The sequence below is a fragment of the Histoplasma capsulatum genome, assembly GCF_000150115.1.
Source record: "Histoplasma capsulatum G186AR genomic scaffold supercont2.8, whole genome shotgun sequence".
NCBI lineage: Eukaryota > Fungi > Ascomycota > Eurotiomycetes > Onygenales > Ajellomycetaceae > Histoplasma > Histoplasma capsulatum.
The window spans coordinates 280,948-308,912 of NW_025544808.1; the positions used below are offsets into that span (position 1 = coordinate 280,948).

Consider the following 27,965-nt stretch of genomic DNA (forward strand, 5'->3'; position numbering starts at 1 on the left):
AATTTGGAATTATCCTGTAGTATTATTCTTGAAGCTGCCCTATCACAAGCCCGGGACGTCATCGTGGTGTCAACTGGGGGTATGAGGCCATCTCATGTTGGTGGGTATTAATTACTAATGCAGGTGCGTCAATATCCCGTTGCTCAATTTCGTTCAATGGTAGTTGAGACATGGAAAATGGGTTATCCAAATAATATGAATTTAGTAATACAATGCGCCAAAGGTTATTAAACAGAAGGAAGAAAAATAACATCCGGATGAATATAATTTGGGGGAGAACAGTGGGTTATTTTGACGTGCGAAGCGGGGTTCTAAGAGGAAGGAAGCATCAACCGATTCGTCGCTCATTTTTCACTGCTCAAGCTATTTTCGGCTTGTCAATGGTTTCACACCTCTATGTATTGCAGCGATGCCCATAGAGAGATTCTCATAGCCCCGCCCAGGAGTCAAAAACCCAGCTTGCTGGATCATGCGACAGAATTCTTCTTGGCTTGGGAATTTTTCAATACTTTCAACCAGATACTGGTAGCTTGACCGGTCGCCTGCCACCAGCTGTCCGATCAAGGGAATTGCACTGAAACTCCATCGCTTGTATACCTGGTCGAATAGACCATTGGTGACCTTGCTGAACTCTAAACAAGCGAAGACACCTCCTGGTTTCAAGATGCGAAAGGCTTCGTTTATTGCAGCTTGTTTATCGGTAAAATTCCGGATGCCAAACGCGACAGTATACAGATCAATCGAGTTATCAGCAATCGTGGGGAGGGATTCTGCGTTGCCCTGCATGAAGGATAATCTATCCGTATTGTAGTATGGTGTCTCGAGACTCCGCTTCTTTCCTTCTGAGAGCATGTCTGGGTTAATATCCGCGATCGTCACGCGTGTGTGGTGGTCGTTATTGATGTTCGTAGCATGGTCAAGCATCCGAAACGCAATATCTCCAGTTCCGCCAGCGACGTCGAGGATATTCCACCCTTGCTCCCCGTTGGGGTCGTTACTCGGGTGCTGCGTGCCCGGGTTTAGGGCTCGAACAAAGTGGTCTTTCCAGAGGCGATGGATTCCCAGTGACATGAAATCATTCATTGTGTCATACGAGCTAGCAACTGAGCTGAAAACAGCTCCCACTACTCCTGTTAGCCTCCGGTAAGGGAAGAGTTACAAAAATAAATCACAAAAATACCTCTAGCTTCTTTTTCGGCTTCTGGAACGGTTTCGAATCCGAAATGAGTCGTTCGTCCACCATGGCCTAGCTTTGAAAGCTCCGGTTGGCGAGTTTGGATTGAGCAGGAGAAACATCGATACGGAGCTCGAGGGACGAATGAGCGGCGCTTTGCACTGTAGTGCAGACTGCGCCAGGCTGCTTTTGAGGTCATGTTGAGAGCGACCGCCAGTATCTCTGATCTATTGTTACGACATTGCTTGCGGAGCCCTCGAGTTGGCCAGATGGTTGTTGGTAGCATTCGGGGCTGCAGATTTTTCCGGTCCGCAGTCGCCAAGACAATGCATCAATCCACACTACGGCGTAAGGAACAACTTATTCAACGAAGAGATCAAACATCATGCTATTGAAAATATCTCATTCTTACTCCTATTTGGATTTAAACCAGTTACTGTTTGTTACAACTCCGCTTATTGTGTGAATTTGACTCAATTGGATGAACCACTGAAGATACTGAGAGCTACTCCGAGCAACTAACACTTCTACAAAGAGGAACCCCTGCTATCCAGAAGGGCCAACCTTGGATGTATTGAATTGGCTGGAGAACAGGGCCTTGCCCCGTTTGTTACAAATTACTGTGTTGTTATTCCTGTAAAAGCATCTGGCAACTGCTCACAAAAGCCGAGTACATCCCCGCCCATGAGATGAAATGAGAGCTGGATCCAATGCTGAAACCTTGTCATCAGCTTCAAGAATTAGCCCAAATGAAACAAGAGCTACGATATAAATAAAAACTAGCTTACGATGAATGCAGATAATACCCACGATATCAACTCTAACAAGGCAGCAATCATTTAGAGAAAACAGAGAAAGTACGAAGCTGATTCCTCAACGGCGGACAACTGATTATATGCAGGGCTTCAAATTACCGGTTTGAATCGCTCGCCACTCTTCTACAGCTTGGTGAATAATTTGCGCTTCATTTCATCTTTCCGCTGCCATCGGATGCTCTTGTCACTCTTGCTCTCAGATTCAATTTTCCTCTCATTGTCACAGCCAATTCAATCTGGACATATCCTGTCAGAATGGTGGCACTTCTACAAACAGAGCATTCTAGTTGGTCAATCGAGTGCCTTGATCTACACACAAGAGCCTCAAATGTGTCCGCGACCGTACAACCACTAACCATAGACCCAAAGTCTATACGCAGTGTTTTCGCATTCAGCATGGGATCACACAGGAGGTATGCTGGTTAAAATATTCTAGTTTTGGAAGTTTCTCTTTCCGATCCACTTCAGTATATCAACATATCAGTCTGCATAACCGAAATTAAGCGGCCAATAGCCATGACATTGAATTTTTGGCGTATTCCAGTGTTCTTTATGCGTAGACCTTGTGCTGGAAATGACTTTAGGGCGATCTGGTACAGTTGATCACTTGTTTGCGGGGCTAGATCTTGAAAGATATATCGTAAATCGGTTATTAGGGCCGAAGAGAAAACGCCATCAGAATTTCAAACAAGTCGTCCTCTTTGTCTATGCTTATGGCGATTCATACTTTTTGATGGCCTGCGGAAGGATTTGAGCCAATGGAAAGATCCCGGAGGAATGCTCAACAATAATCCTGATGCCTCGATTCCGGAAAGCGGGCAGCATCTTGATGATCAGTCCAAATGCAAGTCGATCGTGTTTCATAACAGGATGGAAGTCTCTCATGTTTTCCCGCCCCCAAAAACCCGACGAATCCCCATCCACGGGATAACCAACTTTATGCTTCAGCAAGGCTGCCATCTGTTGGAGCTGACTTGCTCCTCTCTCATGATCCTAATCCTCCGTATCGAATCGGCTGCTGTCAGCGCCCATTGGATCATACAGAACGCCACCAACATTCTCGGTCAGCCGCCTTGCTGCTGAGGTTGTGGTGGCGAGCTGTTGTAATAGACGCCAACCAGGCAGTTGATTGAGATTTCGAGAGAAAAACGTGCTCTCGAGCCGCGCACCAGGAGGCTCCTGCAGGAGCATGAGCCATCCCGAAGTTAAATATAGCGCAAGATGTCAGCACGAATCTTTGCCCAAGACAACGCCTTTCTCGAGAACCCAGACCAGGCTTACATCTTTATGTACAGCAACCGACTTGTTAAAACTGCCTGAAATCATCCAACTTCCGCCAAACGACACTAGAGGACATGACTTGGGTTTCAGTAGAGAGCCCCTGGGCATCGTTCAGGCCGATTTTGGCAGTCAACGCAGGAGAAATTACAAAATAAGCATCAAGCAGTTGTTCTGTGCATATATATCATATCTATATGTACCACATATGGACAATCAGCGAACAAACACATCAGCACCAACTTGACGGCTGCGAGTATATTCTGTCTGAAAACGAATTTCTGGTAGGCCATTTTGAGTTCCCCACCAAAGCGCCGTCGTTTTTTCCGGCGGGCAGTGTTTCATTGGAGAAACAAAAGTGTCACTTCGTAGTAGTGGCTGGCTGCGGATTGGAAATCGAAAATCATCGAACCTTCCGGGAACGCCAGTTGAAGCCTCAGGCTGGCCCCTTGTTGATTCGACTCCCTTTCCACGAACAGGGCAGGAAAAGCTGCTGGCGACTGTCTGTGACATAGTATACGCAGCGTCTGTACGCAAGAATATTCATATGCATGAAGCGCTGCATGATACCAGGGTATGTGGTGAGCCAAGATGAGCAGAATAATTGACATCTTGAAGATGGAGGAGCTAAAATATCACACAACTCCGTCGATCAACGGATATTGGTCCCACTGTTGAGGCTGACTCTGGCGAATTCAAGACTGTGGCGCCCGGGGCCGTCACAGCAGTGAAGTTGGGCGCGGATGATGTGCAAGGAGACCCCACCATCGAAGAAGTGTCCGTAAGGTACTATTCTCACTCGGGCTAATGGACGAGAGGACCTTAGTGGCTCAATATCATCCTTGTCAGGTGAAAGCACTACCCCGACAACGTCCTCGAATCAAGACTATCGGATTGATTGGCGGCTGTGGTTTTCCCCGGAATGTTAATTCCTTGGGTCCTGGCTCTCGGTGATGAAATCATGGACCGCACGACCAAACTGTCAAACATCACAGCTGCCGTCCTGCCGCCCTGCCAGGTTTTTTAATTGTAGATGAAAGGTTCCAGCAAGGCCAACGCGAATGTTTCGATGCGGCTAAATCATATAACTCGCCGAGAGCAACAGACCGCTGTTTTAGGCTGCTCATCTTCATCGCCCGTCCCGTTCCGCAGGAACGCTTGCCCGAGAGGAACCGTGGAAGCAAAACAGGAGATAAAGCCACCAATGTCCATTGTTGCCAAGTTCAAACTTACTCGATGCTGAACGGACGTCTCCTTTATTGCAATGATGGAACCTAACTATCGCCGATGAAGATTTCTCTCAAACCCAACGAAATGGAAACAAATTTGGCAACACTTCCCGAGCGACCCAAACGTGTTCGGCGATGGCATCATCGAGGCTTCACTGGCTGCTCCACCTGCAAAAGCAGACATGTCAGATGTGATGAGGCTTTTCCAGCCTGTCGTAACTGTGTAAAAAGGGGCCTCCAGTGTGATGGTGCCCAAGGCACGACGACGTTCAAGTTCTACAACCTTGATCAGAATGCGGCTAGTGTTACTGAGCCGAGTGTCAAACGACGAAAACCAAAGAGCGACGAGAAAGGCAGCAAGTTCCTCAAAAATGAAGGGAATGAAGAAAAGCGCATGCAAGATAAAATCAAACCCCCGGTTTCAGTTCGAGGCAATTACATCACCATATCGAAGCCATCGTTTCTCCCAGCCTCTGTATCATCGCCAGCAGATCTGTATTATTCTCATTTCATTAATACGGTTTCAACCCTCCTAATTGTGTACGACACCGATTACAACTTGAACCCATACCGTTATTTGTTTCCCAAGTTTTCTCATACGTCAAAAACGTTACCTGAAGCAATGAAGGCCCTTGGAGCCCTCCAGATTGCGAATACTACAACAGGAAAATCCCAGATGTGGCATATGCAGAACGCCATGACGATGTACGGCAAAGCCGTGCGGTCACTAAGGCAAACATTACGAGCTGGACCAGGGCACTGGCAACCGACTGACCTTGCTACGTGTTTGCTGCTTTGTTTCTTCGAGGTTAGAGTGGTTTTTTTTTTTTAAGTTAGCTAGTTTTCAGTAATGCCTGGATAGCCTTCCCTCCTGTCACTGTTTGGCGACTTACGTTCTACGCAGATGATGGACTCGGAGACAGGCAACTGGAAGATCCATCTCCGTGGAGTCCGCGACCTTTTTGAGTCTATGATGCAGCCGATTCAGCCAGTACCCACTCCTACCATGACAACCCAAGCTTCTAATAAATCACCAGAGGTGCCAGAACTGTCACTGAAGCGCTTTCTTATTTCGCTTACAGCGTATCTTGATGTTGCTGGTGCCGTTTCTTCGAATGAAGGGACCGTTATCGAAGGTCCTTATTGGGAATCTCATGGTGGTGGCTGGCAATATAATTTAGGTGTTTCTGGCACTTTGCCAGAAGAATCGCGGAACGCCACCGTGTTATCAGCACTTCGTCGTCACTGGTCGTTACTGATGTGCATACAAACTGATATTAGTTCGTTTGCGAAAGCCAAACGAGAAGGAATGCCAATCGAACTTCAAGAAACCTCCAGGGCGGGCCTCGAAACCCGACTTGCGTTGTGGAGGTCGATGGTGCCTGAATGCTTTTCGATGATTGACTCGGCGCTGGAAGACGACGTGAAAACTAACGGAAATGACGAACTGCTCGAAGGCACCGCTTGCGTTGAGGCCTATGAAAAGGCCACGATTATTTATCTACATCTGGTCTCTGTTTCCGGTGAACGTGTTTCCCGTACCCCACCTCCACACATAACAGCAGCTTCCAAGCGTATCATTACTTTGTTCCGATCATTTGGGAGAGGCGTTGGCCAACTGGGGATGCTCTGGGCTTTGTACATTGCGGCCTTAGAGGCGAATGATCCCGCAGATCAGGAAATTTTGCGAGAAATATTCATCGGCATGTCGAGATTTGGTTTCAAGGTGAGAGAGCCCAATACCTACCCTACCTTGCTATGAGCCACAAAATTGACAACTATCAGAATGTCACCAAAGCACTCGCGATTTTGGAGAACGCCTGGCTGCAAAAAAGGTCTTTAGCCCAGTATGAATGGATCTATGCGCCGCATCTGGAAACATCGGTACTTCTACCATGAGAAGAGGTTGAAGCCAAACAGAAATAAAACCCTTCAATCCAAATCATTACACAAATATACGCCAAACTCTACACTATATCTGAAAGCCAAGAAAACGACGTACATGTGGCGAACACCACCATCTATATCGAGATGGCATTCCTGCTTCTTGGATTAAAATCCATATAAAGGAGGAGACAGATTCGCTGCACGGCCAACCCCGAACCTCAATAACGGCTAAAATTGGCATCAGGAAGGCATAGTGTGGCAAATATTGAAGGATGCATGTGAAGAGCGTTATCATATCAAATTCAGTTCCAGCCATGCTTCAAACCAAATAAAGACATACGGGAATTGGCCCTCGGCTTCTTGCTGTTAACGTCGGAGGACCCCTCCATCGTGAATACCACCGTTAGCTACAATATAGCTTGGAGAATAGGAATGAGACGGCAGCCTAAAGATACATATGAAGCAGGATGATTTTACCAGGGAATGAATTAGACGACTCCACAGCATTTCAGGGCGTGGACATCGTCTTTGATTATCCAGATGAATAATTGTCACTGGAAGTCCCCGCTGCAACGAATAAGTCAAAAAAATTTTAAACCAATACTATATCATGCTGACTGCCAAACAATGTGTGACGGTTTTCATCAATTCCAAAAACTTAGATGCAACGTAGCTAGAAATCCTGGGAGGTCTCGGGAAGCTCTGTCAATCGCAGGGGTGTCACCACTGCTGGACTCTGTATTGAAGACAGTGCGCTCTACATGAGAAATGAAAAAGGATACATTCCCGATTTTATTTTGTGCAAAACCAAAGTGTTTTTGGTGAACAGGCATGCTTCGCTTGCTCTGCTCGGTACGGACTGTACAATACACCGGCAATTAATGTAAAAAGGGCTCTACTGGAGTTGGTAAAACCATTTCAACGAACCAACCCTGAATAACAATACCCTAACAAATTACCAATGAATTTATTCGTAAAAGACTAAGTAATTTGCATATTGTATCACTACTATAACGTAGTTCACCCTGCGGCACCTACCTTTTTCCATACAATTGAAATGAAGGATGGTCAGCTATTGATATCTCAACACCCACTCTATTAAAACACTATATAATTGATAATTTATGAATACAAATATATGCTTTAAGTAATAAAGATTTGAAATTTGAAATCAGGTGTATCTTGTTGAGCTATAAGTCTGCTACAACGGGAGCTCATCGCTTGCTAGAGGGCCACGTGACAATATCTATTGAAGCGGGGCAAAAGAGCTTGATCACCGAGGTTATTAGGCCCGTTGTTAGCGCGAACAATTCCGCAACACACGTGCGCCAACATGCTCCAGCCTCGGGTTTAACACCCCCACCCTTGTGACTTTTAGATTAGCTTCAGCTTATCACACATCTCATCATACAAATGACAGTGATCCTGTCCGGGTTACAGTTGAATGTGGTTTATTGAAAGCTGAACGTGGTTTTAAAAAAGTGGGTCTTGTAGATAAACCATGCTCAGTTTTTCACACTAGTAATAAACAATGGCATGGTTTAGAGCAGAACTCTTTTGAAAACCATGTTCAGTTCTACATACTGACTGAACATTGTAGGTGCATACTATGTGCTGCAAGGTTGGCACCTCTGCATGTTCTGTTGATCATATGATCACCATAGTCACATGACTTCTTTTGTTACAGAATGCCCAAAGTAGCTAGATAATAATAAAAACCCATTTTAACCACAGTACCCCGTATTGATGGACACATTAACCACACCGAAAGTTGTTCCGGCCCGAAAAATTAACCATGTTCATGTTTGAATAAACCACGTTCAACTTGTACGTCCGATTCTGTCATATTTCTAGAGAAACTCTAATTCTTAACTAACTCTAATTTCAATCTCTAACCCATAATTCTCAAACTCATTTGTATTATGAATGATGAAGATGTTAGTTAGTAGTATATATAGTTTGAGTGTATCTTCAAGGCCCATATTTTAGTCTTGTTCATAAAGTCAAATAGAGCATATTTTCTACACTAGTGACAGAGATATTAACGTTATATAAGTTAGTGTGATCTTGGCCGCTCGGGGAGGGCTTTCAAACTTAATGCCCCTCCACGGTACCACAGGTTCGAATCAGAGAGTATCCATGTGGAAAGTCCTCTTTACTCGGACAGTCCTTTTCTGGGCGGGGACAATGCTTAGTTAGTCACTCTGGATCCTTCGGATAAGGAACAGTTATAGTTCCCTAGCTGACCAACAAGAAATGGATGTTGAAAGCATGGCGCTGGTGGTGATCAAGCTCTTTTGGCCCAGGGGCATACAATTGAACGCGGTCAATAAAAAGTTGAACATGGCTAATTTTTCGGGCCGGAATAACCTTTGAGTGTGATTTTGACCATAAACCATGTCAATCCTCTCATTAAAACTACATGTGCTTGTCATATCTCCCACACATCTCTCACACATCTCTACTGCTCTGAATGCTTCAGAGACAGTGATTGTATCATATTTCTCAGAGCTCTATTCCTTAGCTAACCTGGATTCTAAATCTAGATCATTAATTTCACAACTAGTTACTTTTCAGATGTTGAAGAGCTCTGAATGTTGAACTGATTCATAATATATACTGAGGGTGTGTCAGAGATGTTTCGTGTGTAGATTTTCATGAGAAAGCGAAGGAGCATGGTTTATTTTTCAGACCCACTTTTTTTAAACCACGTTCAACTGTAGCCTGTTGCCGCATGGCCTAACACCTTCCACCAAAAGATAGTTACTCCTTAACTATGACTTCTCCGCTCTCGTTGCACAAACTCTTAAAGCTCAAGTTTTAACTTTATATTTTTTTTCAAGAACTTAGATTACCACTGTAGCTGTTGCTGATCTTGACTCTTAGAAATACTCTAATTGATATTTCTAATACTCATAATAGTGACACGATCTTCTGAGCACTCTCAGAGCATTTCTCTAGAGGCTTCACCTTGCTTTCAAGTATGAGTGGGAGACTTGGTAGCAAACTGTTATATAAATCTTTTTATAACTAGTAGATAACTATTGCGATGCCAGCATTGAACACTTTTTAAATTTAGTTATATAGATTAAGAACAACAATACGCAGTAGCGTAGTCGATAAGCGAGCGAGACATATTGTCAGAAGTGATATATCATATCAAGAATTCTGTTGAGGCACTAGCAAAGATCTTATACCATCCCACTACCTGAAACCGGATTGCTATTCCGGTGCATATCAGTACTACCCCTATTGTATATTCAAGCATTCTCTTTCTTATAAATACTGCCTGATTATCATGTAATTATTGGAGTTAGAATAAGAAATTCAATTCATTTTATCGATATTCAGTATTTGGGTCAATATTCGGACTTCATTCAGCTCCGACACATATAGGCAAGCGAGCAGCTTTGTCACACCAAAATTTGTATGTGGTGCTACTCTATAAAACAAACATATACGGAGTAAAACTTTTGTGGTGGTACAAAAGTGGCTCGCTTGCCTATATATCTCGCTCGCTTCTCGACTACATTAGTTCTTTGGTCAATCGCCGGGAGCCAACTCTGGTCTGGCGGCTCCCTCGGTTGAAGCACCTGCTGACTTACATTTGAACTCTGCTTCTTCTAGAAGTTCTGCAGAGAAATCGCCACTGTGGAGCCAACATTGAAGCCCCTGCTGGTTTTTTTTGTTCCCACATTAACAGATGCTATTGAAGAATGTTTACAAGCCCAATTAGATCAAAGAGAATGTACAGATAGAGTTAATCGGCTAATGGCTAGTTTACTCAAACACTCTGATAAAACATAACTAGTTAACTAGTTAATTATTACTAAACTTAATAATTGTCAGTTAGTTATTGTTAAAAAAATTTATATATTCTGTCTGTCAATTTCCATAGATACATACATTCTAGAATAGTAGTTATCCATCTAAATTTACTGCGGAGTAGAAATATTGTTACCTTTTTATCAATTACGATGCAATTGATCACCTTGGCCGTGATCGGCTTTCTTATCAATGTGAAAGTCGAGGCAACAGCGAAGAATGATATATTTTCAAGTATAATCAACTCCTCACATGTGTAAAATCCGACTTACTATAATTTGAAAGCCGATGGCTAATCTTTTTTGACCAGGTTCAGCATTTGAGAACGAAGTATCTGATATGATTCGTAGTATTCAAATCGATTCGACGGGAGTTTTGCATCTAGATGATGATGGGGTTTTGCGATCATATGATGGAGCTGGCAACATTCTTGATTACAGAAGATTTAATAGTAGTCACCTAATGACTGTTGCCAATCAGTATTCGGGAGATTTGCAGAGTCATCTGTTTGAGGTTTGGGATGGTGTTGATAGCTTTGCAGTTGAAGAGCATCAGATATGGAATCCCGTCAACAATCCCTATCAATCTCTATTTCCAAAGCAGGGAACGTCGGATCGACGGGCGCCTTCACCTTTGACACCACATGTTAACAGATGCGAAAAAATTCGGTGTAATACTCATGAGACCTGCCATGCCAATAGCTGCTTCTATTGTTTTCTCTTAGATCATGTAGCTAATGGTCATTGCCGTGGTGGATAAGGAGGGGGAGGGGGTGGGGGTGGTGGTGGTTAATAGGTTCTCTATTAAATTAAGCATAAACACACTTTATATTCACAATAATATAAAAAGGGATTGCTGATTATATTACGAATTATTTTTTGTTCCTTTGTATAAACGGTATGTTTAATATTTCTCCTAGTGATCAACTTGATACCAGTATTCGTTGATGGTTGCCAAGCCAATCACAATTTATTTTGGACTCCTGTGCGAAGGCTGTTGTTGTCACGTGATCACACCTATTTAAGGGGATTGGATGGATTGGGTGCTATTAGGTCAATCACCACCAGCGCCGTGGTGACCCAATCCACTCCCTCCAACAGGTGTTACTGCGTACTGCGTGTAACTAATAGAACTAGCTAGCTAAATATCATTTCCCTCTTGATAGAATCACTTTTTTAATTTTTATATCGTCAAAGAAATAAAGCGATCATTTTCAACAAGATACATCTATATGAAATATTAATTTTTTTAAATATAAAAATTATATATTTACATTCGTCTTCTCTTTAACTACAGTCTAAGGTGATTCACAAATCTCAAAGATATGTGACTATTGTGTAATTGAAAAGCCCATACTGCTGCAACCGAGCCATAGAGGGTCTGAGCTCGCTGAGATAAGATAATGGCAACTCTCTTTGATTATCATACTGGATAGTCTTGAGATGCTCAAATTATATGCAAAAACAGAGCAAAGAGTAAGTTTCTATCAATAACTAGTTATATCAATATTATACAAATATTAAGATAAATGTGATGGGTCAGTTCTCATTGATCTGCCACTTTTCACCCCATCATCTAGCAGGTCGTGCTACTGCCTATATAAAAGGCGGAAAAATCGATTTTCAATTCGTTATTAGATGCTAGAGAAGATGACAGTGTGTCAGGCTCGGGCGATCCAACCGCTTTGGAAGACAACTCGGTTTCTCGGATACTAGCGCTGGCCTATGCTCGGGTCACAGACCAAGGAATTTACAAAAATCTCAAGTTCTCTGACGCTTCTCCTCCATCAGCTCGGGGATGAGCCGGCACCAGCTCCCTCCTCTGGTTGAAGCGGTCTTTTATCCCAGCACAATGTAGAATGGCAAATTGACTGTGACCCGAGGATCCTCCCTTACTAGATATCCCTTTTGACAAGACCAGCGGCCGAGCATGTTGCCACAGCTGGGCATCGTCCGCCCTCCCCACGTGCGTTGAGCAACTCATCCGAAAGGCCCATGCCCGCCTACTAGCATTATTGAGACGGCATATATGTATGTCCATGTACAGTACACCTACTGTACATAAATACGCACATCCACATATGCCCCTGTGCCTCTTTCTAGCATCTTTTGAAGTCTTGATTGCTGTAGCCGATCTGGACTGGGCATCTGCTTCCCTCACCAGTTTCAGCTTCGAAGCTTACTCAATCTGACAGCCCAAGCGAACAGTGATCCTTTTGTTCTCCCTTGGTGGTCTTGGGAACACAGCAGGCACACGCATCCCCCATTACCAAACCATCCTCACAAACCAGATAACATGGAGAAATCCCAAAGCTTCCCGAGCAAAATAGACCGGGACACCGAAAATCTTGGATTACCCTTCCTCCCCCAGGAGCACATCAACTCTGTCCCGAAGCGGACATGCTTTTCGCGGCTGTATCTATTCGCTGTCAAGATTGCCTTGACTCTCTTGGTTGCTCTAACTATATATACCCATTTTTTCTCAACTCCATCCTCACCCTCGCCATACGCTGGCGCCCTCCGAACCATCCCACCCGTGGAGGTCCAACGATCTCTGTCCGCCTTCGAAGGTCCATGTGGTAACTCCCCGGCCGAAGCGCGTCAACGGGGCTGTATCTTTGACATGATAGCTTTCAATTGGGCCCACCATGACTGCTGGGACGAGGACCTCCATAATCAATTCCTAGCCCGGTACCCAAATACCTGGCACTGGGAGACACTAGACGGACATTCGGTGCCGGTTGAGGAGGTGCTGGCGGGTGCACATCAGTTCCTCAACACCAATTGGGACTTCTACATCGTTCACTGCTTGTATGTGATGGAGCGGGCGGAAAGGGGTTCGCGGCCGTTACCCCATGTGGCTAGAGAAGCCCAGATATCAGACGAATGGTCGCCTCCATTTCTCCATGTGAAGCAGTGCACGCTTGATTTGATGGATGTGGGGAAGTATGCGGGGAAGACGATAATGGTCACGGCGAAGATGGGGTATCCGGCGTGTGGCACCGAGATGAAGTGACCGATGGGTTGATTTGATGGGGCGTGTGCGATGCCCGGATGGGTTATATTTGTTACGCATACCGTATGTACAGTACCTGGACGGGTACGTTGACTCTAAATGGGCGGGACGGGCGTTTCGGGATTTTGTGGATTAGTTATATACCCACGTTGTCTTTAATCATTTATTCACAAGTAGGGCCGGTAAAGTCTTGGAGTATACATTTATGGAGGGATGCTACAATATCCAATGCGATTAATATATATGAACGGAGTGGGAGAGAATCATATATCGGTAGAAGAACTGAACTTATGGCAGGGCCCAATTACGCCCCCCCAGCGATTGAACATCTCTTGCCAGGACAGACCACCTACCAAATAATTTAACATATGCCAAGTCTGAAATCCCTACCGTGCGACCAATTGTAGTTGAAACCTAGTATCTAAGTCAGGAATCCAAAATGATTTTCTCGAGAGACCCCGAAGGAGAGCTGAATTGTTGCATGGACAGAGATACTAAGAGACACTCACCACCCACCAGAAATGTACACCGAATTTGGTCTCAAACTTGGGAAAATGTCAATGATGATAATAATAATAATAATAATAATAATAATAATAAAATACTAGTAGGACAGAAGCGAGCTCCATAGTTTCATCTCGGTTTCGGATACGCTTTCAGACACGTTTCAACCACCAGTTTTATCTGGGAACGGGAGAAATCAGCACACCTCGCATGGTACTCTATATATATGTATGTCCCTCGGTTACTCGCAATCTACACATGTAACGGTAAACCTCCCCAGCGCAAGCAGAGCTTCCATGGGTGAAATATTCGCGAAAGAAAAAATAAAAAGAAAAACAAAAATAAAACATGATGGATGGATGTATCGTTCAATTCGGCTAGGACAGGGTCAAAAGAGTCCTGCATACAAGGAAATCTCGCTTCCAAAATCGTCATGTCGCATTTATCTCCAGTTATATACTATGGCTCAATGGTGTCTATGAACATGTATGTATGCGTGGCACAAACCGACGTATCCGCCCAACTAGAAACATGCCTACACCGTCTCCGTCCATCCATACAGTCATCTTCAAGAGTGGGCATCAGCAACCACAGCCCGATGATCAGAGAAGAAGATACCATCGTCGAACTTGTTGGGTAGCACGGCATAGCGGTTTACGTCCCAGGTGCCCTTGTCACCCCATCCACAGAGATTTCCCTGGCCCACGAACACATAGTCGATTCTCGTGAGCCCAACCTCCGAGTCGAAACCGGTAAAAGTCTTCCGATTGCCATAGATATTCTTATCCCCGAATTTCTTCACGGGATCCACCAGGATCTTTGACTCAGTGACGACTTTGTATGCCTCCTGTCCTTCCTCGCTGTTGAAATCGCCGGTAAGTATGACGCCGGTAAGCTTGCACTTGTACTGCCGCTTGTTCTTATAGTCGCCAATGAGTTTGAGAATCAGCTCAGACCCGTGCAGACGGGCTTCCGAAACCTGGTGATCGAGATGCGTGTTCATAACCAGAGCCATTGCCCTGGTCCGCTTGTTCCTGAAAACCCCAATGGTGACAATCCGGCGGTTCGTGGCACCCCATCCGTAGGAAGGTACATCAGGAGTCTCCGACAACCATTTCGTATCCATCTCGACCAATTCCCAGAGCGATTTGCGATATAGGATGGGGGAGTATTCCCCACTCTGTTTGCCGTCGTCTCGCCCGACGCCGATATAAGCCCAGTCATTCCCGCCGCTGCTGGGGTGGCTATTCAACCCGTTGACGATATCCTCGAGCTGGTTGTGTAAGACCTCCTGCATACCGACGAATACGTTGTCTGTTGCCCCCATTTCGTATGCGACTTGGGTGATCAAGTTACCTCGTCGTTCTGACCAAGCTTTCTCGTTTCCTGAGGGCTTTGCAGCGTAGCGCACATTGAAGGTCATCAAACGGAGGGAGAGAGACTTGTTGGGGAACGGCCATGTTCGAGGTGCCAAGGAGGCGAACGGTCTTCCATAAATCAAAGTTGGCCAGAGGAAGAGAGAGGCGCAAATAGCTGTGATAAGACGGTTGAGAGCTGCCATCCTTTTTATCTGGTGCCGAGTGTGGCTTCAAATATCCGTCCTTGAACTGTTGACCGTTTCACGGACAACTGATTCCTTTCTCAGGAAGGCTCGTTTTATATATCCTCGCTGTACGAAAGCATTCGAAGACCTGAAGCTGAGGAAAAGGACCACGTGGGACAGCCCCGGTTACTTTTGATTCCATCTGATGTTCTTGTACCACATTGTTGAGCGGGAGTTCTTAAACCCCTTTACCAACAGAAACGCTCAACCTGACCCATGTGTGTTGACCACGCTCGTCTTTGTGGATATAGTGCAGATCCACCGCCACACGTGTGAGGCTGTCTTGAACATCATTTGCTGGAAATCCTCCGACAAAGCAGAAGGGTAACAAGAACCCCACAGACATGGCTGCATTGCTCCTCTGCAGTTTGAACGGTTATCCAGCATATGCTGCTTGAGATGGTAGGCTTTGCTGCTTAGTATTGCACAGTCGGGTGTTGCATCCAAGCAATGCTATGTGCTCTGTCTTCCCGTAAAATGATAAGTCCCCAACATGCCGTTTTTAACCATGCATCTCTGGCAAAACAATGTTGCTGGAAGCACCTGTGGCTTGGATTTCAACACCAATGAACGGGGAAATGAAGCATGGCCAGGGGTCCAAGAGCGGGGCGGGTGCAGCATGACGTCAGGCACGGTTCTCAAAGAACATCCTGGAGCTTTTCTAGAACCGCCAAGTTTTTCAAACTGCGATAAGCTGTGACTTCTGTCACAGTCTAGCTTTTCTCTAGCCGTTGGCGGGTTGTTGAAAGGGAGGCACCGATGGACCACAGGCTGTCCGCAATCTGACCTCGTGCATCCCTTCTCTCAGGACTCCCAATGCAACGCTGACTTGGGGGGATGAGGTCGGTAAGATGGGGAACAACCGCAAACTATCCAATGTGCTCCATGGTGCACGGTATGTGGGCGGGAATATATTTTGAAAACATCATGGATTGTGACCGAGATTGGCTGACAGTCCTTGTTGGCAATATGTAATATATGCCACAAATATCACAAATTTACCAGCGTGTGCACGCCATATTCCCAACCCGTCTTTTTGATGCTAACCGTAATTGAGAATTGATTCCCGATGGAAGGTTGAGATATGCAATACGGCGGAAGAGTCAATTGTTGAAAGATCTTATCGAAGGCGAGCATGAATATTCCCCGAGAACTAAAGGCTAGAATCTGTTCAGCGCCTTGGTACAGTGGGGGGCATTAAGTTTGAAACCCCCCCCCTGAGCGGCCAAGATCATACTAACTATATTGTGTTAATGTCTATATAGCTGCTTTTCATGCTCATGTAGAAGACATTATTAATATTTTATGTAAGACCATTCTATTTGACTTTGAGAATAAGTCTAATAAAATATGGGTCTTGAAGATTCACTAAAACTATATCCACACTAGAATCTAGATTTATTACTAACACTCAGCTCACATCATTTCTCATCATCTATACTACAAATAAATACTAGAACTATAAAGTCAAAGACTAAATAGAGTTAGTTAGATATTAGAGTCTCTCTAGAAATATGAAAAAATCATTGTAATTTGTGTAATGAGATGTGTGGTAAACTAAAGCTAGTACTAGTGTAATAAGTTCTAAATAAATACTGCTGTGATTAATAATGAAAATCATATCAAAGATTTTTTCAGTCAGCATTTTAAAATCTGTTGTTCTGGATCTGGAAAGAAGAAAAATTGTAGAGTAAAAGCAGCATTCTGACATAACTGAGTTTGGGTTAGTGATATCTTGGCATCACAGGGGGGTTTCAAACTTATTGCCGGAGACTGTAACTAACTACCTGTTTCCATGCCACGAGCCCCCATCACGAAGGAACGCAGCGTAGAGTCCTGAAGCAAGACTCGGAAACTTCTCAGTTCCGGCCACTCGCAAGGCCAAGTGAATGAAATCCCATGCACAGTTTAAATCAATAGCTGATTGTGGCAGAAGAATCTCGCATGGAACTTTAACCTAACAGCATGGGAACAAAAGTCGTCAGACCATTCATTGCAACTGCATCTGCTCTCGGGAATCAGGTAACGTTAATGTTGAATACAAACTCCTTGAAAGGGAACGGATCCTTTTTATCTAGGTGTGATTCAGAGGTTGCTTGAGCAGTGGAAGCTTCTAAGATTACGCTGCTCTTCTTATACGAAAATATCTAACTGGCGTACTATCTCCTCCCCTCCTAAATCTGCAACCCCTTCGTTCGATCCCCTGCCCTGTTCTCGATCGATCGTCCTATGCAGTTGTCCAAACCTACCCTAACGCCTAGACCAACCAGTCGCACGATATAGGTCCGGTCGTCGTAGTTCTCGTCGTTCGAGCCGTCTCGGGGCGTTCTGCTGGTAAGTTTTCGTGACCCGAACTTGCTAGAAGCTAGTTAAACGTTATTCGGACGGCTTTTGCCAGTGCTAATCATTGATAACTCCCACTGCCCGTCGTCAGAGCGCGCGCCTTGCCCAAGATCGCCCCCAATAATGAGGATACTCCCCAGGGTATCGTAGCGGTCGAGCAGGACGATGCCAGTGTGCGCGTCTTTGCTAACGAAGACAACGCATGTGAGCCGGCTGGCGAGGACGTGGTTGGTGGTAGCAAGGCCTGCGAAGACGAAGAGATGGCCTGCTGCCGCCTCTCCCGTCCCCGCTCGTGCCTCTGTTTCTCCTGTCCCCTCCAATCCTCCCCCTCCTTCGACCGCCGGTTCCTCCCGCTCCCCCGTGGGCCCCCCCACGCCAGTTCGTATGTGGTTCCCACACTATGCTGTAACTGGTGGTCGCAGTCTATAGGTGGTGGGATAGGTGGCTATGGCCGTTGTGGACCGGGCTACACCACCACACCCACGGGTATATATATCAATATGAGTGCAACCATTTAACAAATGGTTACGTTGGCATTTTGCTATGGAAAACATAGTGGCCATAGTGCTAGCTTATCACACAGGCATGAGAGACGATTTTCCTGAATCACTCCAAAACAAATTCTTGAGAGCCTCCCCGAGATCGTGACCTCCGCATCACGTAAATTGAGCTGTTGCGAGCTTCCGCGAGAAATAGTCGTATTCAGGGCTTGACCACACAAGGCCCTGTGGATGTGCCAGTATATTCATTTCGGACCCCGCTGTAGCATGAAGATCGAGATTTGAGCCAGTCCAACAACTTCATTAAAAAAAAACACAACACCACTGCAATCCCAGGATGAGGATACTACGGATGAAAAGAACTCATCCGCCCATCAGCGGAGATAGTTTTAACAACTGGATGTAGCTCGCAAGCGCTATACTGGCGTGATCGCTTGGGAATACGTTTATTGCTGTGAAGACGTTGACACCCCCTTTCACATCAATGTCAACCCCAGCCATTTTGTTTTTCACGGATTCAGAAGACGCTTCGGCCAGTATTCGGAGAAATAAAAATGGCTGGATGGATGGGTGGGAGTGCAACCTGAAGAACTCTACCCCTCCCGCCCCTCCGAACTGAAATAACCTTATAGAGAACACTGCCCTAGGGAGCCACTGTCTGTTAGAGATAAGAAAACCAACTCACTTGAACTGGACCGGGAGTGAGTCCTCATAATTCAAAGAGTGCTATGCTAACTCACAATTGCCATCGTAAGTATACTCCTCTTTCTCCTATGCCGTTTCAGAGCATCTCAGGTCCCTCCACACCATTGCAGCTAGTTGCTGTAGGTACTTCCGAGTTAAAACCAAATCTGACTCTCGAGATGAAGGTGTCCGCAAGAATATCTTCTCAAATGGAAGACGAACAGCATCGTCCGCCTCCCAAATATTTGAATCGGCGATTCACCGAATGCAGGTAGTTTCAACGAGCTGTGGAACACATCCCCGATACATGTTTTGTCTTGTTGGTCTTGGCGATGCTCCCATTTCCCATTTTCCAATGTGAAGTCTATCTTTATCCATCTCGATGTCGATTGTAATCACAATGCCCACATCTCCATTGGACTGTTCCAGTCACCATCTCGCATCACGTTCAAGCTGTGCTTCAGTCTCTGTATATCCCACTTCCAACACAAAGGTAGGCCATAGATGAGATCTTCCTTTCGGTAATTCAGTTGGCTGCCAGGACATATCTGGAGCCTTCTTCCGCCGAGTTGTTGTAACCCAACTGGAGAGAAGATTGTGCAGATCGAGGAAGCTGAGGCCCATTTTAGCCAATTTTTTCCCAACAAGGTCACCAAAGACTGAGGCAGCCAATTCATGGGCTCTAGAAGGCATTCGTAAAACGAGGATGTGGTTTATTTTGTCGTAGCTAAATACTAGTTTCTCAATATTTCTATTATTCTCGACGTGTTGCTCGACTGCAGCTTGGGAGACACATGAGAATCCCATGAAAGGATTGCGAACGGGAGTGCTTTGGCCATCCATCAGCGCCAGGAAAGCACCCCGTTCAAGTTGAATGGTTTTTTCCATATCTTTTATATTTCCACTGTATTTGTATTCGCAAGTGCCAGGGGGAAGATATTTCAGCTCCTCACATTTTCCGCCCGAGTTGGCAGTGGGTTTGTTGATGGCGTTTGCTGAAGGCATGATTAGTGAGTGGTAGGGCATCGACTCGGACAGGACCTTAGTACTTGCAGCTCTGGAAAAGGGCCAGAGGGGATCCTCGAAGGAGTCTATATAACTACTCGAAGCCGACTTCAAGGTTCTTCATACGTCATGCTGCCCATGGGCTCGCTGCAGCAGCAGCCCGGTTTGTAACCGCTGGCAGAGAAACGACAATATATATATATATATATATACATATATATTTATTAGTACACTGGGCATAAGGTTCTCAACGGCCACATGGGCGTGTTGCAATTGCGCACAGATCCGCTGCTAGTATTCTTAAACCAGGACGCGCTTTGTCTACGATGGAGCTACACCACATAAATATTCCTGGGTTAACGTTACAAACGACAAAGCGGTACCTGACCAAGCTCTCCGTCTTGGTTCCATGATCGGGATGAAGTAGGACTTGTTGGAGATATGTCGAATTCCAATTGGCGCCTTGAATTCAGCTCACCGTTGCAAGAGAAAAAGAGGTGAAGCAGTATATATACTCTGAATTATCACTCCAACACGTTGTTCTTCTGTTTGGTTTCGAGAGTGGATCGCAAAGCGGTGCTCCACCCGTTTTGATACCACCATCACGTCAGCAAGGAGCATGAGAAAGGAGGACGGAAGCGGTTTAGGTGGCAATAGTGAGGTTGCAGATTGTTGCATCAAATGCTGTCGAAATGCCGCTTGTTGAGATTTTAAAGTGCGATGTGCACGAGCTAACACCTGAGCTTATCAGCGCACTTCCCTCTGGCCCTCGCTGTGATAAATATCTCAGCTTCTGAACGCGCGATGGACCGCCAATCCGTCGGAACACTCTTTGCAAACCTAATATGTTCGGCCAAAGGAAGGTCACGGCAGAACTAGTGAGGCATTCCATTGGCTCAGCAGCGATGCCAGCGACGTCAGGGGGCAGACATCAGACATCAGACGTCGCTGTTGCAAGCACCAGGGAATGATATCAATTGTGTCTATTATTGTGTGACCCGCAATCAACCCTGGCACCCTGCCTGTGATCATCGTTCTGGGAATGAGATTTCATACATCAAGAACCTCGCGCACGCAAATCTATGCCTCTTACATTTCTAGTCAGGGGAAACGCTGGCCAGTTGTTCGCCCAGAGGAGCTTTTTTCGTGTGATTGAGGTCTTTGGTTGGAGTGTTTCTCCTCAGACCGCCAAAAACTCCATTCCGCTCCTTTCTCCCATTCGCTCATGGCTCCCAAAGAGCGATGGTTAGTTCAAATTGCATCTTCGCCTTCATCGCGAACTATCACTGCCACCCTACAAACTGCAAAAGGTTTGGCGTCAAGTCGTGAGTGACGATCATATAAGCCAGAGGAAGTCAAAGATGTATAAATCGCACAGGGAAGAACTCCGTTCATCTTCTCCTACTCTTCTCTTTGTCTTCTCACTCAACAGTCGCTCCTTTTCTGTTCCGTTGAAAGTCATTCATTATCAAAATCGTGCCTTTTTCACTCTCACACTCTTCTTCTTTGATATCGTCACTCATTTAATCAAACTTAAATTAATTCACCATGAAGCTCACCGGTTTCTCTGCAGCGCTCGTTCTAGCGGGCTCTGCTGCGGCCTCTCCCCTCGTCCATCGTGGTTTGCCCAAATATGGAGTTCCTGAATCCTCAACTCCATCAACCCCAGCGACCGAGCCGAGTAGCGCTGATCCTACTCTCACACCTATAGTTACACCAACGGTTACTCCTTCGCTCCCTCCTTATGGCATTCCTTCAGTTTCTCCCGGGTTGCCGGAAGTGAAACCAACCGGTGGAATCCCACCCGTGTGCAGCTTCCCCACTGAGGATATCCCTGATGGCACACCCGCCGAACTACCCGACGTGGATGGCCTGGATTCAGGCCTGCTTGCACAGCTTCTGCCCGGCGTTATCTCTATCATCAACGGTCTGGGTTTGGGTGGCCTCGCCCCTGGCCTCCTCGGCCTCCTCAACCTCAATATTGTCACGAACAGCCTTGAAATTGTGGACCTCGACGGCCTGCTTGGTGGTCTGCCAATTCCCGAGATCAGTGGCCTGAGCGTTAACCAAGTCACCAAGATTGTCACTGGTCTGTTGACCATCGTCAAAGTGCTCAAGCTCGACGAGATCACATCGTCTGGTGTTTTGCCACAGGTCGAGGGTATCACCCCCGAGCTCCTCCAGGCCATCCTCAACTTCGTCACTGCTCTCGTAGGCAAGCTGGGGCTCCAGTCAGTGTTCACAACCCTTCATGTCGCTGCCACCAACGATGTTCCAGACTTGTTGGTTGCGGGCGGCCTTCTCGCTCAGCTCGGCCCTGTGGTCGCTGGCCTCCTGAACATTCTTGGCCTTGGTGCCCTCGCTCCTCTCCTTGTCACCCTGCTTAACTCTCTGAGCGCTGCTCTGTAAATAAAAGTAAGCCTTTGATGGAACGTGCACACTCCGCATGCGCCCCTAACACCAACTAACGAGCCTTCCAATCCTTAGTTACATGGGGAGAATGCCTAAATTAGCCGAAGCCGTCGTGGGGAACTGGACGAACGCGCCTCGCCTTTATGAACTGTCCCATTTTTGCGTGACCTGAACTTATTGCGGATAGCACTCTTCTTGCCCGCAAAGTCTAATTTTCAACTTTTCCTTCTTTGACTTCCCTTGGTGTAGCTGTAGTAGGGCGGGATGCATTAATGTTGATGCTGTTTCTCTTACGAATCTCAGCGGATTTTTTGTTGTCTCGCAGAGAATATATGTGTATATTTTACTTTGATACCATACATATTATATTAGTATTTTATATGTTTTTTCTTTTTCTCAATGCCTCTCCGATTTTCTGTATTTGTAATGAGATTATTCCGAACCGCTTTTAAGCGATCTCTGGACGGATCATAATGCCTAAACTCCCGTCAAAGTTATCGTTTTGTTAACATAGGATCAAAGGGACCCTTAAATATTCGTTCCCCTTTCAAGGCGCCTATTAGTGGATGAGGAATTTGAGGGATATGTTTGCACTCAGAGGTTTTGAAATAATCTGCAACTCTCGGATCCTTGTCACCTGTTGACACAAATCCGCCATCCCGGGCCAAATCCACTTCATTCTGCCGGATAAGTGCCAAGAGGCGCGAACCCTGATGCTACTGGAGACTATTTTTTCCATTCTCGCTCATCTCGTTTAGCGTGATAAACTTGCCTTTTTGGCTTGACCAGTAACTTAAGCTGGATGGGCAATCCCATCCTTGCCACCAAGGGATTTCTTCCAATCCAGACGAGGAGATATGTTTCCGGCACTCTGCCTGATGCGAGCCGTGGGAATAACGACTTAGTATATAACACTTTTCGGAGACGTGGTATGGTATATGAACAAGCTGGGATGCCTACTTGAGATCTGTTGATTCCATTTGTGAACTTCCACATTCATTATCTTAAATTCTTCCTGTCATGGCTTTACACTAAACCTATCGCACGCTCGTTTCATTAACCAACTCATCCGCAATGTCATCCGTTACCCCAGGTTGGTATTTCTATTCTCTACTGCGAACGGATATATATAATACATATATACATACCTATGCAATATAATAGCAGGAGAATATTGACCTAAAGTCCCCATGTTGACACTTCTCTTCACGATTCATTCACCGGTTCATTAATATTTCATAATGCACGTCCAGGGATATGCGGTCCGAGTTTGTTCGCAACTGTGACAGACTATATCGCAACAGACCCACTACCAAGGGAGCCTCATGGCTTGTCGAGGCGGCATTAGCCACCTCTACACTGTCAAAGGCATCCACAATTCTTGACATCGGCTGTGGTGGGGAACAAATAGTCACCGGAATCCTGAAGAAATATAGCTCAATCCTGCCCGAAAATGTGCAGTCCTTGCATCAGATTTTGTGGAGGGTATTGTGAATCCACCAGGTTATTAACCCCAGGGGAGCAGCATGGGAACATCTTGAGACAGCCACTTCCGATGGATGCCATGGACCTGTTGAGTTTTAAAGACAGTGAATACAGCCACATTCTCACAGGGTTTGTGTTTAACAGCCTGCCCCGAGCCCACCAGAGCACTCCAGGAAGCGAATTGTGTTCTTCTGCCAGACAGCATTCTTGCACTGACCAACATGAAGAGTGGGGAGTGGGTAGAGTTGCTGTTGGTTATCAAAGATGTCAGGCCGGATTTGCCACAGCCTCCGACAGTGAAATCGTTTGCACCGACGGTGGCATGAAGATATCGATACCAAGGCGCATTTAGAACGTGCTGGCTTTCGGGATGTTGAAATTCAAGAGATTCACGATTTTGCTTCTCATCAGGAACTTAGGGAGAAGCTCTTTGATTCTTTGCCGTTCCTGGGCAGGTGGCTCAAAGCGATGATGGAGGAAGAAATTGAAAAAGCAAAGGACCTGCTGGTTGAAAGGATAAGGGAGATATGTCCAAAAGTGAACTTTTTGCTCTCCACGGCACCGCTACACTGGCTATAGGGAGGAAATAGTTAACTTTGGATGTAGGGAAGCTGTGATAATTACTCCGTACGCCGCGCAAAAATATATGTTACACTTACACTTATTAATGGGAAACATTGGTCAATACGGTATCGGCCGAGCACCATTTTCCGAAGAAATATTGACTCCTCGCCTCTCACTTCATTCATGTTGTAACGCTATCACGCTGGGAGCGAGGATACGGTAGGAAAACGCGACCCATGAGAATAGCTACCGAATGGAAACCTATTTCTTCTATTTTTTATATAACTATAAGCATCTCCGAGTCATCAATTCAATGGCCTCAGAGAATTCCAAGAGACAATGTAGTTTCCGTCCTTGCCCTTGCGCGAGGAGGCGGTGAGGTTCCCGTATCTTGAAAAAGTGGATGATCTCAGTGGTGTTCATTCAAACCCCTTGGGAATCCACTCTGTTCCACAGGTATTCTCAACCAATTTCCCGTCTGGTAGTATAAGATATTGAGTTGGCCAGAAGTGAGTATGGATGGTTCACCCGTCGATGAGCAAAGAATGCACGAACTGGGCTACCGGGGATAAAAACCCACCCATATGTGAGAGAGGAGGGCAAAGCCAGAGTACCCCGATGACGAAATGGAGAACTCCGTCAGTCAATGGCGTTCGTCCATCGGCAGGCTCCGTCGATTCTCAGATATCAAGATAGACGAGCATGGGGCCGGCCTCTCAGGGACCCGACTTCTCCTGGTATGTCGATTCTGGATATGCCGGGAATATGCCAATGGTGTAAAATAAACATCTTCCACAGCTCTGTAAATACCGTAGCCCAACAGCTTGCAGAATGAGGCCTGGCTTCCAAGTTGTAATTGTCAGCTAATTAGCGATTCTTTTGATATAAAGATATAGCAGCATTACTCTCTGTATCGACAAAAAGGGAACCGTGGTTCTTTAGACTCTGGTTATTGCCGGCGGAGTGGGAAAATAGCCGATCACATGATTCCTGGCATTGCCGACGCCGACTCCAGCCGCCCTCGAAAGCGACAGAGCCGAGACAGTAACATCCCAACCTTCAAGCTGCAACGTTCGGATTGAATTCCTCATTTTGAACAGATAGAGAACAAGATGTCTTTCCCACTGCTTGGTCGCAGCGTCCGTAGTGCGAGTCAGCCTATTCTCCGCGCAACCAGATCCGCCAATCGCTCAGTGCGATGGAGTACCTCGATATCACAGCGACCGGGCTCGGACAGGTACGTGGCAGTTGATTGCACGCGCGGATATCTAGGAGTGCCTATTGAGGCATGAGGCTAATGAGAATTGTAATTGTTTTGACGCATAGTGTTCGATTCCCGGGGGCAATAGATAGCAAGTTCACGACGAACATGTCATTCATAAATCCCTCTGAGCACGCTGCCATCCCCACGTATCGAGTAATGGACTCTGATGGGGTGATCGTGGACAAGAGCCGAGGGCCACCAGATGTTACGAGCGAAGAAGTTATTACCTGGTATAAGAATATGTTGACTGGTATGTTCTCAGCGCTGGGATTGTTACTTTCAACAGGAGGGACCGGATGGTCAGCTGATTTGAGCGTTCTGGTACTGTAGTGAGCATTATGGACTTAATCATGTTCGATGCACAAAGACAGGGTCGATTGAGCTTCTATATGGTATGCATCTCTGAAAAGCTTACATCTCCGCATCGAATAATGCAGCTGACCTGCTCCTAGGTCTCCGCGGGAGAGGAAGGTATAGCCGTCGGCTCTGCTGCCGCTTTGACTCCTGAGGACATAGTTTTCGCTCAATATAGAGAGACTGGGGTTTTCCAACAACGTGGATTTACGCTCAAAGACTTCATGAGCCAACTATTTGCAAACCGCAATGACCCTGGGAAGGGACGAAACATGCCTGTTCACTATGGAGGTTCTAAAGTTAACACTGTACGAAAGCCTAGCATCTCATATCTGACATGATTGGTAGAATAGCGCTAACGGGATATAGCACACCATATCTTCGCCACTAGCAACGCAAATTCCACATGCAGCTGGTGCTGCATACGCTCTGAAGCTCCAGTCATTACAGAACCCCAACATCCCACAAAGGATCGTTACCTGCTACTTTGGCGAGGGCGCCGCAAGTGAAGGCGATTTCCATGCAGCCCTCAACATCGCCGCTACACGCTCATGCCCCGTGGTCTTCATCTGTCGCAACAACGGCTATGCCATCTCCACACCCACTCTGGAACAATACCGGGGCGACGGAATCGCCAGTAGAGGAATCGGATACGGCATCGATACCATCCGCGTCGACGGCAACGACATTTTCGCCGTACACGAAGTGACCAGAGAAGCCCGTCGGATGGCTCTGGAAAATGGAGGACGGCCCGTCCTTATCGAAGCTATGAGCTATCGCGTCTCCCATCACAGCACGAGTGATGACAGCTTTGCCTACCGTGCACGCGTCGAAGTTGAAGACTGGAAACGGCGTGATAACCCAATCACACGGCTGCGGAAATGGATGGAGGGCGAGGGGATCTGGAATGATGACCTCGAGCGTGATACGCGAGATGAGCTGCGGAAGGCTGTCCTGCAGGAGTTTTCGGCCGCTGAAAAGGAGAAGAAGCCGCCGCTCCGGGAGATGTTTAATGATGTTTTTGAAAAGTTGCCGGAGTCAACGGTAAAGCAGAAGGAGGAATTGAAACGTATTCTCGAGACGTATCCGGCCGAATACGACATTCGTGAGTTTGAAGATGGGATTAAGGGGCTGTGATTTGGGTGAGATTAAAATGGCTATAATTAGGCGCCGTGATGCCTGGCAATTTGCGATGCAGTCTCGGCTGACAGTGAAGCCCAACGATGTGTTCCGTCTTGGCTCCTATAATGATGCATGACTGAAAAACTTCCAGGAATTGAGATTAGTGTCATGTCACTCGCTACCAAGTTTTCCATTTGTCCATCAATGGAGAGGCCATGTCAGCTTTCCACAGAGTATAGACATTGTTTTTAGATATATGTATGGATACGTGTGTATCCCCATATTGCATTTCTACCCCATCCATCTGGGCCTCTAGCGATGACATGATTTATTTCGATTAGGTACTAGTCCATACTTATCTATATGTACTCCAGATTACACTCAGTAGCCCTTCTTCTTTTTTTAAGAGATTGGATGGGGTGGTTCGTCCCCTCTGCCACCCGCATGGTGCTGGTGGTGAACGAGCTCTTTTGTCCCAATGGCCTTAGATTTTTCACAATCTCATTGTAAACATCAGGAAACCGCTAGTCCCTAAAACCATCGGCTACTCCTATCAATTAACCACAAATAAATCGATGAATCACTCAATATTATATTAAGTTATCATGAGACGATTCTAAGCAGTACAAAATCCATGCTGTTGAATCATCAGGCGACAAGTATGGATAGCCAGGGTGGATGGGCACTTTGCCTTGCACAGATATCGGGTTGCTGTAAATGAACAAGGCAAATGAAAGAGGAAACAAATAAAATGAAGCTAAAAACTAAAAACGAGATCCAGCTGGCTGTGCAACCATAACAAAACACCTCCCAGGAGTAAAAGCCAGCGCCATAGAAAAAAAATAGACTGGATATGTAGAAAACCGCCATAACAAAATCAGTAATCCGCCATTCTTCACAAA

At 46.0% G+C, this 27,965-nt stretch overlaps 11 protein-coding genes across 11 annotated transcripts; 6 read left to right on the top strand and 5 right to left on the bottom strand.

Moving 5' to 3' along the window:
* Positions 1–363: 363 nt before the first annotated feature.
* HCBG_05887 (ubiquinone biosynthesis methyltransferase coq5) lies at positions 364–1,373 on the bottom strand (the record flags this gene model as incomplete). The annotated part of the gene is made up of 2 exons (XM_045432936.1): positions 364–1,103; positions 1,181–1,373. The coding sequence occupies 2 exons, from the start codon at positions 1,371–1,373 to the stop codon at positions 364–366; spliced, it is 933 nt and encodes a 310-aa protein (XP_045286104.1).
* A 1,609-nt stretch (positions 1,374–2,982) lies between these two features.
* Positions 2,983–3,560, bottom strand: HCBG_05888 (uncharacterized protein; the record flags this gene model as incomplete). The annotated part of the gene is made up of 3 exons (XM_045432937.1): positions 2,983–3,168; positions 3,271–3,335; positions 3,497–3,560. 3 exons carry the CDS (start codon positions 3,558–3,560, stop codon positions 2,983–2,985), a joined length of 315 nt encoding a protein of 104 aa, XP_045286105.1.
* Positions 3,561–4,554: 994 nt separating this feature from the next.
* On the top strand, positions 4,555–6,395 carry HCBG_05889 (conserved hypothetical proteinr; the record flags this gene model as incomplete). Its single annotated transcript, XM_045432938.1, has 3 exons — positions 4,555–5,304; positions 5,359–6,222; positions 6,282–6,395. The coding sequence occupies 3 exons, from the start codon at positions 4,555–4,557 to the stop codon at positions 6,393–6,395; spliced, it is 1,728 nt and encodes a 575-aa protein (XP_045286106.1).
* Positions 6,396–12,503: 6,108 nt separating this feature from the next.
* On the top strand, positions 12,504–13,223 carry HCBG_05890 (uncharacterized protein; the record flags this gene model as incomplete). Its single annotated transcript, XM_045432939.1, has 1 exon — positions 12,504–13,223. The coding sequence occupies one exon, from the start codon at positions 12,504–12,506 to the stop codon at positions 13,221–13,223; it is 720 nt and encodes a 239-aa protein (XP_045286107.1).
* A 1,072-nt stretch (positions 13,224–14,295) lies between these two features.
* On the bottom strand, positions 14,296–15,288 carry HCBG_05891 (endonuclease/exonuclease/phosphatase; the record flags this gene model as incomplete). The annotated part of the gene is made up of 1 exon (XM_045432940.1): positions 14,296–15,288. The coding sequence occupies one exon, from the start codon at positions 15,286–15,288 to the stop codon at positions 14,296–14,298; it is 993 nt and encodes a 330-aa protein (XP_045286108.1).
* A 535-nt stretch (positions 15,289–15,823) lies between these two features.
* On the top strand, positions 15,824–16,494 carry HCBG_05892 (uncharacterized protein; the record flags this gene model as incomplete). The annotated part of the gene is made up of 3 exons (XM_045432941.1): positions 15,824–16,026; positions 16,139–16,225; positions 16,407–16,494. The coding sequence occupies 3 exons, from the start codon at positions 15,824–15,826 to the stop codon at positions 16,492–16,494; spliced, it is 378 nt and encodes a 125-aa protein (XP_045286109.1).
* Positions 16,495–17,295: 801 nt separating this feature from the next.
* HCBG_05893 (uncharacterized protein) lies at positions 17,296–18,102 on the top strand (the record flags this gene model as incomplete). The annotated part of the gene is made up of 3 exons (XM_045432942.1): positions 17,296–17,408; positions 17,614–17,664; positions 17,883–18,102. The coding sequence occupies 3 exons, from the start codon at positions 17,296–17,298 to the stop codon at positions 18,100–18,102; spliced, it is 384 nt and encodes a 127-aa protein (XP_045286110.1).
* Positions 18,103–19,286: 1,184 nt separating this feature from the next.
* On the bottom strand, positions 19,287–19,862 carry HCBG_05894 (uncharacterized protein; the record flags this gene model as incomplete). The annotated part of the gene is made up of 1 exon (XM_045432943.1): positions 19,287–19,862. The coding sequence occupies one exon, from the start codon at positions 19,860–19,862 to the stop codon at positions 19,287–19,289; it is 576 nt and encodes a 191-aa protein (XP_045286111.1).
* A 1,548-nt stretch (positions 19,863–21,410) lies between these two features.
* Positions 21,411–22,446, top strand: HCBG_05895 (uncharacterized protein; the record flags this gene model as incomplete). The annotated part of the gene is made up of 2 exons (XM_045432944.1): positions 21,411–22,267; positions 22,350–22,446. 2 exons carry the CDS (start codon positions 21,411–21,413, stop codon positions 22,444–22,446), a joined length of 954 nt encoding a protein of 317 aa, XP_045286112.1.
* A 1,045-nt stretch (positions 22,447–23,491) lies between these two features.
* Positions 23,492–24,508, bottom strand: HCBG_05896 (uncharacterized protein; the record flags this gene model as incomplete). Its single annotated transcript, XM_045432945.1, has 3 exons — positions 23,492–23,665; positions 23,977–24,159; positions 24,419–24,508. The coding sequence occupies 3 exons, from the start codon at positions 24,506–24,508 to the stop codon at positions 23,492–23,494; spliced, it is 447 nt and encodes a 148-aa protein (XP_045286113.1).
* A 922-nt stretch (positions 24,509–25,430) lies between these two features.
* Positions 25,431–27,356, top strand: HCBG_05897 (2-oxoisovalerate dehydrogenase alpha subunit; the record flags this gene model as incomplete). The annotated part of the gene is made up of 5 exons (XM_045432946.1): positions 25,431–25,560; positions 25,650–25,837; positions 25,918–25,979; positions 26,040–26,249; positions 26,311–27,356. The coding sequence occupies 5 exons, from the start codon at positions 25,436–25,438 to the stop codon at positions 27,076–27,078; spliced, it is 1,353 nt and encodes a 450-aa protein (XP_045286114.1).
* Positions 27,357–27,965: the final 609 nt, after the last annotated feature.